The following is a 16,683-nucleotide window of genomic DNA, read 5'->3' as shown; positions in this document are numbered from 1 at the left end:
CTCTGCTTGAACATTTGTATCATCCCTTTATCTATCATAACTGACTGTGATTGACTTTGTACACTGCACCGAGGAAAGTAGTATAAAGTTGTACGTTCAACCAAAGGACGATGGCATAGTGCCGTTCAAACTCGAGGGAGCGAGTGGGCAGTGGCGTCAGTGCTCAGTAGTCAATGGACGATTTCTTCCTTCAGCTTCGACCGTCAGTGGCCAACATCTGCGAGCAGCGTGCCTCTTTCATAAGGGAAAGGATAGAAGGCACAATGTAAATAGTATCGCGATGTTTACTAAGGCGTAGCTCTCTAGCGTTTCAGCAAACAAGTGGGGAACAAAGAAAAAAGAAAGAAAGACAGAAAGACAGAAAGCGTTTATTTCTTCTGCAACATTACAAAAAGGTGGCCAGAGCAAAAGGCACCAAGGCCTGACAGAGGCTCCTGCTCCGTTCGCAGGTCGGGCTGCAGCGAACAGACTATTCGCACAATATAAGTTACATGAAACATTGCCATCTTACAGCATAACGCAATAAAACAGCGAATTACATGATGCAATTACACAAAAATGCGCCCACCCTAGCAACATGAAGCCACGTAAATCGGAGCAGGGTTCAGTTGATGGCTGGCCTATACAAAGTCACTACCAAATCTTCGCGACAAGTCCTCGATGCTAGGATGATCCAGCGTAATCTCACGTCCTAGCGGTCGAGGCATGTTATTGCTTTCATTCTAAAAAAATGTACTCTGGGATAGCTTGACTGCTACTCTTGGCACCGTCGAGAAGTTTTGTCTGTCTCAGCAGGAACTCAAGCTGATGCCGCCATTTGATTTCATTACCACGAGTGTCGCTGCCAACTCCTGACGACGCCAACCTGACCCAGCTAGTCAGAAAAAAGAAACGTGTACTTAGTCTTTTTATAGTTTTCATGTAGAAGGAACATACTCAGTTTTTTGTTTGAGAGTATACCCTGGGGAAATAGGCCGCAGCTTGGCTGGCTTTCGCGGTGATAGAAAATAAGGTTTCGGTACTAAAAATGTAAAAAAAAAACACACACACACCAAAAATTTGAAATAATAAAGCCGGCTAATTAACACGATTCACCGGGAACTGCCGGATGTTCCACGTACAAAAACGACCATTCAATTTGCAGTAAGAGCGAGGCTTCGTAGCAGCATCCACACTCCTTCTCTTGTGCCCGCGAGTGCACCGCATTAATGTCTGCAAGCGTATACAGCATGGACGAAATCAGACTAAGCTTATTCACCACTTATCCTCTGTCAAATCCACTCTATAGGTCCACTCTGTAGGTCGCTATTTGTGAGAGAGCTGCAAAGCTCTCTGTCAGCATGTCTGTTTGCCCGAATACACTTTCGGAACACTAAAATTTGTGCAAGTTTCTCAGAAAAAATAAAATTACACTAAAGCGGTTCAAAAAAGCACATGCTAATCGAGCGTAAAGTCGGACATATTATTTGCCTTCGTGAATAATGCGTCTGATGGGCCATTGACAAACATAACTTATTCCTGCTAGAACTCAGTGTTGCCACTACGTTGAAGTGACTTTCTTAATGTGGCCGCAACGCTGTGTTAGCATTGCTTGCTACCAGGGTACAGATAAAACAATCAGCGAATTTTTCACCCTTATTCGCAGATATAAAACGACTATCTAGCTACTTCATTGGTCTAACAGAGTCTCTTGATGCAGTGCTTATTTCCGGATATTTTTTTGGCTCGGCACAGTGCAGTATTTACTTCAGGCGGCTATCTTTGATGTATACTACCGAATGAGAGGTACTGCATAGTTTGCGTCGTCTTGCAAGACAATATGCCATCCATATGAGCACGGTACAAGCTTTTTCTTGAAGCACAACTCACTACAAGATGAGATGCGTGTAAATGGCGTGGTCTTGCGAGACAACGTGTCATCAATATGAGCACGATACATTTCTTTCCTAAGACATAACCATGACAATGGCGGTCCTGGACAGGAACATGTAGGACTGTTGTGCTTGCTGGGCGGATATTTTCAGAGTGAATTCACAATACGTCTCCTTCGTAAGTGCACTTTGCATTGGTCGGTTAGTGTCATTATTGATATTCCGCTCGTCGTCATTGGCGGAAATATCCCTTTACGAAAAGCTTTAGGTTAACATGATGTTAGCTTAAGGCACTTTGTCCAAGAACTTGCAATGTCAGGGTAGCTTTGCTTTTGTTACTAGAATGTACACGCATATTGTATGCATGCTTTTTCTGGCGTCACTAAACACACAAAGGCCGTTCAAACTGCTGTTTTTATTAGTCTCGCCATTTACCATTGTGTTCTCGTGCCTTTCGTGTTTTTGTTTGTATTTTTCGGGAAGTAGATGACAGGATGTATGCCTTGTTTGACACTCTTGCGTTTTGGTTGTTATGCATTTCATCTTCCCTGCATTCATTGTTCAAGACTGTCACTATGCTGTCATCATCATCACCTTGGAGCATCATGGTGCAAATATCAAGAGACACGCCTTGGTATTTTGATTATTTCCTTCTTTCTCACATTGCGCTTACATTACTGAAAACCTCGCTATCAATTTAAATAGGCCATTTGCCATCAGTGCTCCGTATCGAAAGTTTCGCTTGTTGCAAGGGCTACACCAGTGCTCGCACCGAGGCCTTCCCTACTTACGATAGCAAGTATATGGAAGGCCGGTTGGTGCGGCATTGTTGGAATAGTGGAAATTCCGGAGTGCTCAAATGATCGACAAGAGGCGAGGCACACAAATGTGTGGCTCGACGCATTTCTTCTCTGTCGTCTGAGCGCTGGAATTCTCATTATTTAAGGTAAATGGCACGTGCAGCCGACTGTCTTTATTATATGAGTTGATGATATGAGGAGCGCAAGCCTAAATGAGACAATTTCCCTTAGTTTTATTCATAGGTGGGTACACGTACTTATGAGTCGACACATTCTGACTGAAACTGGCTCGTAAGTCTGAGTCCCGCTGACTGAAATTTTGCCGATTCTGAATCTGAAATATTCGGGTTAAGTGGAAGTTTGGCCAATCTGGGTACTTGTGAATGCAGCCGAGTTTTAAAGGGCCTTGAATTAACTCTCGTCGAAGTTGTGTCAAAATCATCTCACTATTAGCGCACTATGATTAACAAGTAGTATGCCGCAAATTCGTTTTATAATTCGTCAGGTACGAGCGCAGTTACATGGATCTGTCACGCACATCAAGTGCTTTCTCTCCAAAAGAACTAGTTTTTGGGCTAGTTGGTGCATACTTGGTGCAGAAGTTGGTGCATACTTGGTGCGTATTCCAAGATTGGGAAACGCGAAATAGCTCTACTTTGCTTAGAGTTGGCACTACGCAGATCGTGTGAGCATGTTATGCAAGCTAGCTTTATGCGTCGACTTCAAAGACTTTCCAAGGCCGGCTGCCCTCAGTCCGTAGTCAGTTCTGTGGTGGAATCCCTGCTGCAGAGCGTGAAAGGCATATTAGCTAATGCAAATGCGCGCTCGAAGAAGAGAGAGCGTGTTAAGCCTGAGGTGGTCCCGTATATACACCGTGTGAGCCATAACCTCAAGGAGGTGGCTTCCCGTTACGGCGTTCCGGTCGTTTTTTCAGCTCCCAACAAACTTGCTCAATTCTGCCCGCGTATCACATGCGATGAGCAAAGGGGCTGCCAGAAGCAGCACACAAGACTTTTTAGGCGCTGCGCACAAGGCGTGGTATATGGGACTCTCCTAGGCAGTGGCAAGTTCTATATCAGTCAAACGGGGCGTTGTATTAATGACAGACTGAGGGAGCATGCCAATAGTTTAGGAAAAAGTGAACATGTGCATCTTCCAGCGCACTGTAAAGCCTGCCGATGTGTGCCATTGTCTGAGAAAACGATGGTTCTTGGTAGGAGCAAAAAACAAACAGCTAGAGAGCTCTTGGAAGCCTATTTTATCAAAAAGAAAGGGCCCGATTGTATCAGTGATACATCTATTGTGCTGTGCTCAACAGAAATGCAGTTTTTAGATAACTTAGTGCCTTGATCATGACGCTGTGCGATGTTTGTTGGCTGTGCACGCATGCGCGGTTTTGTCTTCTTTCCTGTGCGTTTCCTAGATGGTCATTAAAAAGTTGGTAGTTGGCGCTGTTCTGTCTTCTCTCCTGCTCTTGCTGCTTCACGATATGTTTTTTGCGCCTCAGTCTTCTGCACCAACCATACTTTCTCTCTCTTCTCGTACCAGTGAGCGCGCTGAAAGCTACGCAGGGAGGGGGATAACAAGGCCGTGAGAAGATGTGTCCGTCCCTTTGTCATCGTGCATCATGCTTTGCTTTGCTTTGATTTCTTAGATGCATGGCACGTGCGCACTTTGAGGGATTGGCCAAGAATGCAACGTAGAGACTGTTAAATGTTATTTTAGCTAAGCTATGTAATTTGAAACCAAAAATAAAGAAATGAAATGGCAATGATTCGTAAAATATTCAATTCGACTACAATTAGTATGTTTTTGAGCCAGTATTACAGACTGTCGTAATAACCCGACGGGAATAATTTTGAAAATTCAAGCTTCAACTTAACAAAATGACGAAGAATTTTAAATACCAGATTAAAATGGTACACGTTGAGTATTTATAATGAAATTACACATGGCATCAAAGGCATCCTTGTGGCAGTATCCCAAGCCTGAGGCACCGAAGCTTAAAATATTTTCCACCGATAAGATCAAGCCTATTTTTGTATCATCTTGAGCACTTCTTTTTTTTTTCAAGGAGCGTGGGGCTTTGTGATCACGAGCACGTGCGCGAGCATGTGGCGGCATCTTGCGGTGGCCGCGGTAACCATGCAGCGAACAATATTCAAATCCAAGGGCCGTGGACATTTGGTACATGGAGCGGCAAATTGATTTTACGGCATAATTTGAAGAGATAAGAGGGAGTGATTTTTAGCCAACTCTAAGAATTGATTGTGCCATGCTGCGCTACAATTTTAGAACTGGAGTGTTCTCCGCAGCCTTGATATCGATCGACAGTGTTGTCTCACCTTGCTCAAGATGCGTTGCAGGGCACTGGGCAAAACTTTGGTGTGTCTGCGTCTGAATGAGTACCAAGCAAAACATGCACATATGTTGCATTTGTATGTTTAGTGAGCTTGAGTGAGTTCCACTTGGGGTGTCCAACCTCGGCTTTAACTGCATGCAAGGTGACCGGTTCAACGGGTTCCAACAGGTTCTCTTGACACCCATTTACTCGTTACCGCACCCACCTCTTCTTCCCTATTCTTCTCTTCAGTTCAACATTTTCCCGTTGATATAAAACCAGTGACAATGTTGTGAAGGCAGTTTTCAAGGCACAGTATTTCACGTGCGTAATGCAATTTTCGCGTTCAACCACAAGTACGCAAGGAGTGTGGATACCACAGAGAGAAAATCTCGTATGAAGCTGCACTACTCACCGTTGGTTATATGAGGCTCAGATTAGCGGTTACGCTTCGTTAGCACCAGGTAAACATGGAGCTGCAATTGTGCGGTATGAGAATTACAAATTTTCTCTGGTGTGTATTTTCGCAAGGCAGGCAACTGTTGCGAACTAGTGTTTTTTTATGGCGGTTCAGTGTAAAAAAATACTTTGCGCAAAATTTTTGTTGAAGGAAGAATTCCTACTCCGGCATGCTTAAGATATCAGCGGAAGCGCCGTGCTACAGGTAGTGCATGTTTACGAACAGAGAGGTGGGTAAAATATGTATTGTATTCTGGTGCTCCTCTTCGCCAAAACCCGCGCTGCAGCATCCGTTCTATAGGAAAAAAAAAAAACCCGTTGTTAAAATAAAAAAAATATAGCACAAGCTATCACCTGTCAAATTCGCCATGCGAGGAATCTTATATAAGGCGAAATTCTGTAGCGAGTTTTCGACCAGCATTTGCCGATGTGCCATGCGCCTTATGCGACATAAAGAAAGAAAAACAAAGAAAGAGGCAGCGTCTCGGAGCACCGGAGGCTCATGGTTGTGCAAACACTGTGGGGCATCCCCCGCTGAACGAGAGGGTACATCATTCATCTTTCACGAATCTGCCAGCAGCATTTCGCCCTCTCTCCTGAAGAGTGCGTTTGGGGCCGCACAGACAGACGCGGCGTGTAGGCAGCGCCACCCCCAAGGGGAGCGCGTTCCGGTCGCTGCGGCTATTTTGGACGCGGCGCAAAGATGCCTGCTGAGCATCGGGTTTCATAAACGGTGACTCAGGCACCTCTGCTTCGCTTTGTTTTTCGACGCCGCTTTCGTATAGCGGAAGTGAATTCACCTGTCGTACCCCTTTCCGCTCCATCCTGCCTGCATCTGCTATAAGGCAAATTAAGCTCTTTTTTTATGAGCTACGGGCCTCCGCCACTTTCCCTTGATGAATGCAAGGCGTTTCAAGTAAGAATACGAGCATCGGCTCCACGGAAATCTCGAGAGGAGAGAATGCAAACATACTGGCTTCGAGAGACGTCTTACTCACCTGGTTTTAACGCGGGGCTGAAATATCGGCACTCCGCTTCAATGTCAGCAAACAAACAAAAAAAAAAAACGAAACACAGCCGCCGCGAGCTGCGTTCATGCGGGAGCGTGGTTTCGCCATGCAAAATTAAGTCTGAATTGGCTATGCCGCATCGTGGAGTTTTTTATTACTCTTACTTTATTCTCTTTACTATTTCTCCTTACGGAAACCACATATCATCAACTTCTCTCACTTTTTTTCTTGCTTTTAAGAAAACTACACCTCATCGATTTCGTCACTTTCTCAAAAAGGGAAAAAGAAGTGCACCTGAATTCACGTTCACAAGCTCTGCCGGGTGTGATGCGTCGCTGGTCAAGTTTTCTCGCCAAAAGGCTGGCATGGCTGCCTGGACACGTATGACGGTTTTTCAGTCATCTACATGCTCTGCGTCATTATAACACTTATACTTGTTTAGGCGAAAAAAATATGATAAGCATTAAATTTTCGAAGTAGGTGAAAATGCTGTAGGCCTGCGTGCTCAGATTTGGGTGCACGTCAAGGAACCCTAAGTGGTCAAAATTTCCGAAGTCCTTCAACTACGGTGCCTCACATAATCGTATTGTGGTTTTGGAACGTTAAACTCCTCATATTATCATTAATATTATTATTACTTTATATATTATTATTATTATTATTATTATTATTATTATTATTATTATTATTATTATTATTATTATTATTATTATTATTATTATTATTATTATTATTATTATTATTATTATTATTATTATTATACGCATTAGCCGAAAACAGCGCCATCGTACTGCTTTATGACATGCACTGCATTGAGCGCATTGTCGTGATAACTTATGTGACACATATTACGTACCCACGTTTACGTCAGTTCTGACGGTTATATTGATTTTCAATACACGGAGCCATACCTGAAAGTTAAAGCGTATTGATGGCTTTCGCGTTCAGAGTTAACTGTGTGCTCTAATGTTGGTAGTGTAATGATCTTCTTGTGGCGTCGCTTGCACTTGCAGGAAAACTAAAAAGTGAGGTTCAGGAACACATTGCTTTTTGCTGGTGATAGTCTGGTAATAATCACCGCTTGCACAAAGCTTGCACAGAAGTTGTTCAGAGGGAACAGTCACACCTATATGACTTAAGGGTCAAGTCTTGAATTGCTATATAAGACTACTTGTACTGTTATACGTGTTTTGACGTAGCATAAAGTGGGTTGAAGTAGGTTTCCTTGATGTAACTGATGTTCACAGCAATTGTGATCCGCCTCTTCTTTTACATTGGCATAGGTTGATTGCTTTGAATTATGATTCCTAGAGGGATCTATATTAATGCTAGACATTCTGTGTCGCCTTAAAAGTGTACGTAGATTTGCTCTTTCAGAGCGATTGAAATGAATTTTGGAATTTTGGTGACATTTGCAGGCAATAAGCATGTGCAAGAATTGACTTTGCCACTTGTATACCTACGCTAAACAGGATTTACGAACAAGGTTTGGGAATGTGGTCTCACAATGTGTTTTTAAGGGGCCGGACAGACTATTTTTCACATATTTATGGAGGGTAATTTAGCTAAAAGCTTGACAAGCTACTACAGGTAGAGTGTGACTAAACATAAAATGCGCTTGCACGAATGAAAAAAAAAAAACACTGCTGTGGAGGAACGCGAATCATCAAAACAAATATATACAACACCCTGAGTTGTATTTTGTTTCTTCGGGCTTTGTCATATGTGGCAGGGCATTGCAAGATCAAATCCTATCGCATAGTTTTTTTTTCTACTTGCATGTCACTGAGAACTTCAGAAAAAATTATGGTAATGTTGTTGCGGTAAAACGTGCACAGCGCCTGTAGTCTAAGTTCTGTAAAAGAGTTGATTCGAAAACGATTCGTACAGCTTGCCATTAAAGGGGTCCTGTGAAGTTACTACAAGTAATCATAGAGTGAGCACACTATCGAATTATATTTCCTCGTAAGTATCCTGCTCTAAAAAAAATAGAAAGTTCACATCCAGTCACACTCGCTTATATCAAACTCGCGTAAAAGTTTGAATAGGTTTGATATATCAGATAATTTGGTATAAAACGTTTGTGGAAGTTACCATAATTCTGGCGCAAATTTGTCGCAAATTTTGCTGCACAGGTTAGCTTTACGGTACTGCTTGGCAATAGTGTAAAAAAGATACAGATTCAAAGCACTAAGCGGGAGTCTTTTGTTACGCTTTTATTTTTATTTTCCCACATTTTGTCGTTGTGGGTGTAGGTTATATGCAGCGACGCGTTATGAGCAAAGAAAAAAAGAAGAGGTATCGATGCAGTTAGAATCTCGACACCTTCATACGCAGCTGGGCGTACTCGTCGAGTTCGCCTTGGCCATAATGTCGTCCTTCTTTTTCCCCATTACACTCAGTGCGCTTCTAGCGATGCTTTACGCAGCGATGACGTCGGCTCTCAATTTCAACGATCGACTGCGTTTGTCGTCGCCAACCTTGCTGAGGAGGGCCGGTTCTCCCGTTGAGCGGTAGCTATGGCGTTAACAAAGGAAGCAAAGAGTCGCGGACACGCGAACAGTGACCGCGCACGACGAACGTGGCCATGAGGAACCACATGCACGTGATGACAAGCGGTAATTTCAACTTGTTCCGCGAGGCGCCCTCCTATCGCGTCGTTCACTCGGCCATGCAGGAAAGCGGTCATCGCCTGGACTAAACCAAATTCTGGTGAGGAAGAGTCAACTTCTTAAGGCGTTTAGTGCTACCCAGTGTTCGATATATGGAGTGTTTCGGCTATTTTAGCTCGATGTAGTCGAAGAATTTTCTGCGCATTTGAAGTTGAAGCATCGTCGTTTTCGATTTGGTTGATCTGATTTATCTGAGCTCAGTATAGACGGCTTTGGCTATATAAGCGGCGTTACAGGCAATTATCGCAGGGTTTATGCACTTTTTTTTCTTTCGTCCCCATAGGCACGCTGGCTGCCGCACTTTCTTTGGAAAGGGAGGGGGAGGTGTTAATGGCAGGGAAGCAACAAGAGTTTACATCACCGCGCGTCGCGGCCGTGGAAATGTTCTGTTTTATTTTTTGTTGAGACGAGTTGTCCGCAACGTTCTTTCAGCCCAGAGAAGCGAGACAGCGGCATGTGGTGGTCGCAGTACCTACATTACTATAGCGTACTGCCACCACTCCATAATACAAGACAGAACAAGAGGAAGGGAATTGATTGACGTGCGTATTTATTTTTTAGACAAAACGCAATGAGGTCGACAGGCAATGACGTGAAGTAGAGCACATTCAGACACTACTTGTTGATTTTAACGTAACTTTAGTAGCTATGTCAAACGTGGAAATGATTTAAAAGGGACGAAAAACCAACTCTCCATTGGTGCACGGTAATGGAAGCCACAACGTTTGAATTTGTGGTTGTGTGTAAGGCCCTGAAGAATCCCAAGTTTTTTTGTATGCTTTAAATAACTTCGATTTATTTCATAACTGCTACAGCGCAGCTAAAGTTGAATATAATATTCTCTATAATTTTCTCGGTTGGGTGGCGTCTATAATGCACGACGCAGCCAAATAAGTGACGCGCAACTGTCGTGCCTAAGTCTGGTTGAATGACGGGGGCATGCGGAATGCACCAGTTGTTTACTGCATCAACTAAAAAGAATGATTGTCGCTCAAGTTCAGTGATTCAGTGTTTCGAAGTGTTTTCAACAATTTCTTCGAGCTATGCCTGCCAAGACGTAAAGCTCGATATGCATCGATGCGTATTGACGACGATACGCATCGGTAATAACTCTCGTAGTGTGTGCAGTGACCAACCACAGGCGCGCAGAACAAGTGTATTACGTCGTGGTTGCTGCATCACATGAATAAAGGAGACCGCTGGTCGAGAGTTGCATGCAGTAGCTACCGCTTAGCATTTTCAGACGTTCCCACACTCCAGAAGCCTCGAGTGCATCATGCACATCAGCTTTTTTTTTTTTTCTGACTATGTAGAAGGGCTGCGGGACGCCTTCAATATAGTAATTGTGATGGATCTTCATAGGAGGAGCTCTCCAATAGTGTGTAAGCGTTGGGCTTGCATAAGTTTCAGCACCTGCGAATGCTGCGGTCTCGCATTGATGGCGCCGTGAGCACAAGACTGCGGTGACCATCAAATATCTTTATTTTGGCCATTGCGCACGCGTTGTTGTGTGTACTTCAATAAACTAGATTGTTGGGCTAGCTGGCTTGTGGGCGCAGTCTCAACTAGAATATATGGAGGAGATAAGGAGAAGAATAATAAAAAAAGACAGGAAGGTTAACCAGGACTGAGCCCAGTAGGCTTCCCCGCACTCGAGAAAGGGAAGGAAATTAAGAGAGGAGGACAGAAAAGTGACTGTGGTAGCCGACGTCAGAACAGTTCCGCACTTAACATCAGAGACGATGAATTCGTCCGGTGTCATAACTTTATAAATCGCCTATGTTTGCGCCAAACAACTTATTGAACTGTCTTGCACAAAGGAAATGCTTCAGAAAACCATCTGTGTAGCTCCAAGCGTCCGAATGCGTTTGCTTTTATGAGGGAGGACTGGGAGGTGGCCCTGCTCATTGTCAGGACCTCAAGGCCCAAAATGCCCTAGTTCAACAGATGCGGGCAGGGTTGACTGCCAATGGAGCTCTGGAATAGGTGTTCTATCTAGTACTGTGGGGGGAGCAAATCAACACGGCCCTAACCCAGTCACCTAACTTCTCTGTAACCATTTCATTGCTATTAAACGTTTTGACGACCCCCACACAAGCGCGATAATCTTAAGGGTGCTGCATTTCGTTTATGATCCATGCGCCTGTGTCGCAATAATTACAGCATTGGGTTTCTGTACACTGGGCCCCGAGTATAATTTCAGTCATCTCTTTTTCTTGCTTCGTCGGTGCACATTCATGCAAAAGATTAAATCCTTCATTTACCACCGTTCTTTTTTACATGTTATATCTTTCATGGATAACCATCAGAAAAGTGTTACCCCGCCACCTCCGTCACAATTATTGCCGTAGCTGTCAACTTGCTACGTAATCGCGCTAACAAATAACTTGGGATTTGTGAACATCATCAAAAACTTTCTTGGGCACAGTCTGGAACGTTGCGTTCAACCAGAACAATAACTTCTGACAAAGTAAAATAACCCTAACGCTGAAGCCCAAAAGAAAGGCAGGAGTCAGTGGTGGATGGAACCTTGGGATGAAAATTCGTAAACAAGGGCTGTGTGTTGGAGCAGACGCTAAGACAAGCCGCCTTGTCTTCTTCAAGACTGCAAATGCAAGCAGCTGCAGCTTCGAAAAAGACAAGTCCGCTTGTCAAAACGCCGTCTGCAGTGCAAACGCTGTTTACGAATTTTCTTCAAAGCCAAATAAATTTAGTAGGTCTACAAGCTTTTTCTTCTGCTACATGATTGTGTAATACTTGAAAAAAATATAGTCGGGTTTCCTGTGTCTTGGGAGTAATTTTGTATAAGTTTCTAGAAGCGGTAATTCAAAGCTCCGAAAACAGGCAGGCAACCAGGCTAAAAAACTGCTTCGGCTGCATCCGACTCAGAGATGCTTGCTTAAGATCGCACTCAATCATTTGAGTCATCCTCGACCAAGATAGAGCCGCCTTTGCTGTTTTCCTGCTCGGTTGGGGAGTATCACTGTCGGTGCGCTTCTTACTTGAGGTGAACCGGACCGAGTGCCTCTTATTGCGAGTAATGGGTACAAGCAAAGGCTGGTGCATTAGTGACACCAGTTGGGCGCAATCACACGCCTGCTGTACACGGCATGCCGGCCCCCGATGCACACGGGAGGCTCTTTTTCCGTCTCTTCTTCCCCCGGCACGGGCCTTGGTTCGTGCTGGGCTCCACGACGGAAAAGCGGCGAGAGATGAATTTGCCCCGGGCAACCCTGGCGGGGTTGGGAAAATATATTTTAGGACGCTGTTGTGAAGGCCTCTTTCCCCCTCCTTTCACGCTGCCCCGAGAACGAATGCTCTTCTTTCACCTTCCTGCGGTACCCTCTTCTTTTTTTTTTTGTTCCTCCAACTTTGGCTGGGTCAAAACTTGCTCGAAAAAAGAGGGAGAGAGAAACTGGGCAAGGAGAGAAGAGTTAGGCTTCCTTCACTCTCATCACCGCGCTCGAATCGCGCTGGAGCTCAGGGTTCAGACACGAAGAAGGCCACCAGGCAGGAAGAAAGCAACGAGCGCTCTTGGAAGGCAGCTCCACCCACAGGGTTGACACGCGGTTCCCCGTCCGTGCCGCAGCTCCTGACTCATCAGGTGACCATTACTGTCGGTTTCCTCACGTCGGTACACTGCTTTGTTGGTCACTGCCACGGTTTGCTTAACTTTTCTTTCACGCGATCTTTAGGTTGTTGTCGCCTCACCATTGAAGTATCGGTTTTCTGGGCTCCGAAAAGCACGTCAGGATGTTCGAGCTTCCGCCGTAAGTGTGGCCTTTCTTGTCATTTTGAGGGGTGGTGCTTGAGTGGGCTACCAGGGTGAAGGACGAAGTTCGTTCTTCTCTCGAATTGTTGCCTCAGATGCCAGAACCTGCGACTAAAGCCAAACACGTATTCGAGGTGTGTAGCTAATGACGTGGAGAGGAGGAACCTTGTATGCACCGTGTTGTGCCTCGCAAGGTGTGTTGTGGCATTGGAGAAGCAAAAGAGACCATTTTGTCACCCAGAAAAAAATGCGCATGGGCTGTCTCGTGCGATGCTTGTCCAACACAGTGGGTATGGTCCGGGCGTAGGGAGTCCGCCTCTCATACCAAAACGGGGGAGTTGAGACATCGTGTTTATCTTGTTTGCCCCTTTTGCTTACACGATGGGAGCAGAAAGAAACGCCCCTGTAAATCGGAATTTCGTCATTGGAGGTAGCACATATACACTAATACTACTGGTGCTCTTTTCTGGCATCTTGATTACATTTTTGTTGCGTTAACAACATTATTCGCCGCTTGCTATGCATGTCGAACTTTGTACTACAATAATGAGAAATTCTGTAGTTGGACAATAAGTAATGCTAATGTCACCAAGAAAATAGGTAAAGTGGGCATATTGAGTAGTATTCGCAAACACTGTTGCGCCCTCATTTCGCGGCGGAGATTACATTTGTCCAAAAGCTTGGCTATTACTGGTTATGTTACCAGTAATAGCGACGCTTTTGCTTTTTTCTTTGCTGTCTTTAGGGCGTGCAATTTAGTTACTGTGCGAGGATATTCAAACAGCACATTGCATCTGCTGACGCTGTGTATTATGTATGTTGCTCCTAAAAATTGGTATGCAGAAATGACCATTTCATTTGCTCACTACTCAACTATCTCAACTAACTCGTACGACCTTCCCGAGAAGCAGAGACAAGCCTTCTGCGTCAGTATACTTGCGGTAATGTCGACTGGAACCACTTTGCTGAAACCAGCCGTTCTTGATCACCTAACTAGCCAAAAAACTTCTGAATAGGGCTGAAGGACAGCAGAACGTACCTACTATTCAAGTTGTTGTCTCTCCAAACACGCACGCGCTCCTCCCTAAATGTCGGGCATATTTTGTAGCTAGTGATCATTCATGGACAGATGCTACGCTCACGAGAGCCTTCCTCACAGCTCCCTAGCTTTTTTACGAGATAAATAGGTGGTGCAGAGTGAGCGAGAAAGAGTTGGGCTGTCGGTTTAAAGACACACACGGAGAGAAACAGAACCAACACAAATGCATGCTTCGTCATCTCAGTTACGGTGGTATCATCGATGCATTCATGAATTTTGCGGTTCGGAGCTAGCCTGTACTAACCTGTATTAACTCTTAACATGAACTACCTGAGAAAAAAAATTGACTAAGAACAGTGAAGTAAAAGGTGAGACTGGTAACCTTATTTTGATAATTAAGTGCGATTTTTGTTCATTGACGCTTGCAGGCTCGGACACGACGCACGTAGCATGATTAATTTCATACCTTTTCATGTGTCAGCTCGTATTTGATGCTCTCTAAACCAAATTTGCTAGAGAAAGAAGGTTTCTAGCCACAAAAGGGGCCAAGGAAGGGACGTATATGTTCCGTCAACCCATCCACCAGAAGGCCATTCCCATTTGCACGTCTAGCGCGGAATGGTCCTCAGATGGAAATAGGCTTCGTTGATGTTTGACGTTGTCCAACTCAGAAGGCTTTGCGTACCGTGAAACAATAATTATTACTCTTGTGAAACCATACGCCATGTATCATAATTTTCTTCAGTTTATAGCTTGCAGCTGTCTGAGGTTCTAGCGTGTTGCAACAGTGTTTTTTTCTCGCTTTATTGCACCTTGCTTCGCCGCACGCTATGACGATCACTGAAGACATATTTTCTCTCCAGAATCATGCGGCCGTTGTTGCTGGCGTGATAATACCAAGGCTTGCAGTGAATGCCGCGACGGCTAAGAAAAAGAAATTGCAAACATGTAAATGGCAGCATGAAATATCATTAATAATATTATTATTAATATCAAATTTATTGTAACGTGACACAAAAACACACATATACAAATAACGATGTGGGAAATAGGTAGAGAATGGGCCGACAACCTTCTCTTCAGAAAGGACAGAACAGAGGAAGACACGGGGGGAGGGGTTGTAAGGATGTAGGAAATAGGAAATAACTACCCAGGCCACAAGGGCAAAAGTGGAGAAATGAAAGGGAAACGAGGGTGAAAGAAAGAACAGAACAGAGACACTTGAACAACAACACAGTTGAAGTACTCCCCAAACGGGGAGCTAGGTTAGTTTCCTGGAGGAAATTAAGCAGAGCAAGCGATCGTGTAGGGTCGTATATATTAGACTAACTATATACTGCATTTCTTGGGTCTTGTTGGGCACCGCGTAATGGATTTGGAGCAACATGGGATTTCTGCGTAATCTGTGTGTTCGACACCTTTGTGAATGGCTGGAGAGGAGTTGTAAGTTTTATATTGAAGCTGTTGTGAATGGCGTCATACTACTTAAATCATTGTGCATGCACTGCGCGCGCGCGATGCTGGGCGGTATCAAGGCTACAGCTTTCGAGTTGAATTTCTAACACACATTCGATGGTGGAATAGAGCAAAAGACGTGGCATAGAGCATGGACTAAAGGACATAAAATATGTCCAAAGCACAAGAAACACTGCAATAAACATCGTAGGGGTGCCCCACGACTTGGCGCTCAGCAGCAGAGGCGCTTATTTTGAGCCGTTTCACTTTAAAAGCCACACGTTGGAGGCGGCTCACAAAGCCCTTGATTTTTGGCACATGCAACCTGTCAGTTTAGAACACGCCGAAGGCTCGCACAGGCATCCTTGCCTCATGCGGCCCGTGCAACTGAAAAAAGCCTCATGGTAGGGTCGGGGGGAGGGGGGTGGATTCTTCATGGCCTGGAAAGTAGCCACGATGAAATTATGACCTCCACGAGATCAAGCAAGATTGTTATTGGTAGTCAAGCCGTTGGCCTCAACTGCAGAGGTGACACCAGAGAAATAACGCATGCATGCACTCAGGACGAGTGGTAATATCGCTGCAGATCAAAGCAATAAATGAAAACGGTGAGAGTGGTAAAGCTCTCGCTTCTGTGTTACGCTGTCAAAATACAGCCGATTATATAATTCTCTTATGAATTGCAGCAAACGTGCAAGAACACAAATGCAGAAGAAAGCATGGTCACTGTTTTCTAATTAAATAGACTCTTCATTGAAACTGGAACAGTTGGAGTAGAAATATTTTCATCAGCTTCTGGTGCAGTTAATACGTACTGCGATGTTTTTACCCTAAACACCTTGTAAAACAATATGCTTGTGGAACATAGAGCGAATCACGTCTGTTTTCTTCAAAGGACCTGGTGTGTTCTGGTACATATATAGTTTTAAATTGAGTAACAATATATATGGATGTCCAAAAATGCGTGGGTTGATGTTGTTTCGCATTTTACGGGAATGTAACTGCGAGTGCTGTACTACATCATCATAAACAGCATTTATTGACCTTGTAAAGGCTTTTTACAAGGCATCAGATAAAGTGGAGGGAGGGGGTACAAAATGAGAAAAAGGACATTTCATAAGACGAATGAAATACTTCGCTGTGTGTCCAGCTTGAACGATCTTGTCGCTCACAATACCTGATCGTGCGTGTGACTAACACAAAGTAAGTTGCAGGTGCTCTGCGGAACTCAGTGTGTACGGAACCGTTCTGCTATTTCTTTTGC

General features: G+C 44.4%; 1 protein-coding gene across 2 annotated transcripts in view; it reads left to right on the top strand.

The window, feature by feature from the left end:
* Positions 1–16,683, top strand: part of LOC119161277 (uncharacterized) — an 82,772-nt gene that overhangs the window by 49,903 nt on the left and 16,186 nt on the right. The window contains exons 1-2 of one of the 2 annotated variants that reach the window (XM_075879602.1): positions 12,612–12,757; positions 12,849–12,923. The exons of the other annotated variant lie outside the window; for it this stretch is intronic. Of the exons in view, the coding sequence (XP_075735717.1) occupies positions 12,907–12,923 (17 nt within the window). The 5' untranslated portion in view covers positions 12,612–12,757; positions 12,849–12,906. Of the gene's footprint in view, positions 1–12,611; positions 12,758–12,848; positions 12,924–16,683 lie in introns of those variants that run through there. 2 annotated transcript variants of the gene reach the window in all.

This window comes from Rhipicephalus microplus, chromosome X (genome assembly GCF_043290135.1).
Source record: "Rhipicephalus microplus isolate Deutch F79 chromosome X, USDA_Rmic, whole genome shotgun sequence".
Lineage (NCBI taxonomy): Eukaryota > Metazoa > Arthropoda > Arachnida > Ixodida > Ixodidae > Rhipicephalus > Rhipicephalus microplus.
The sequence above is the reverse complement of the archived record's forward strand: the minus strand, read 5'-3'. Positions and strand labels throughout refer to the sequence as shown.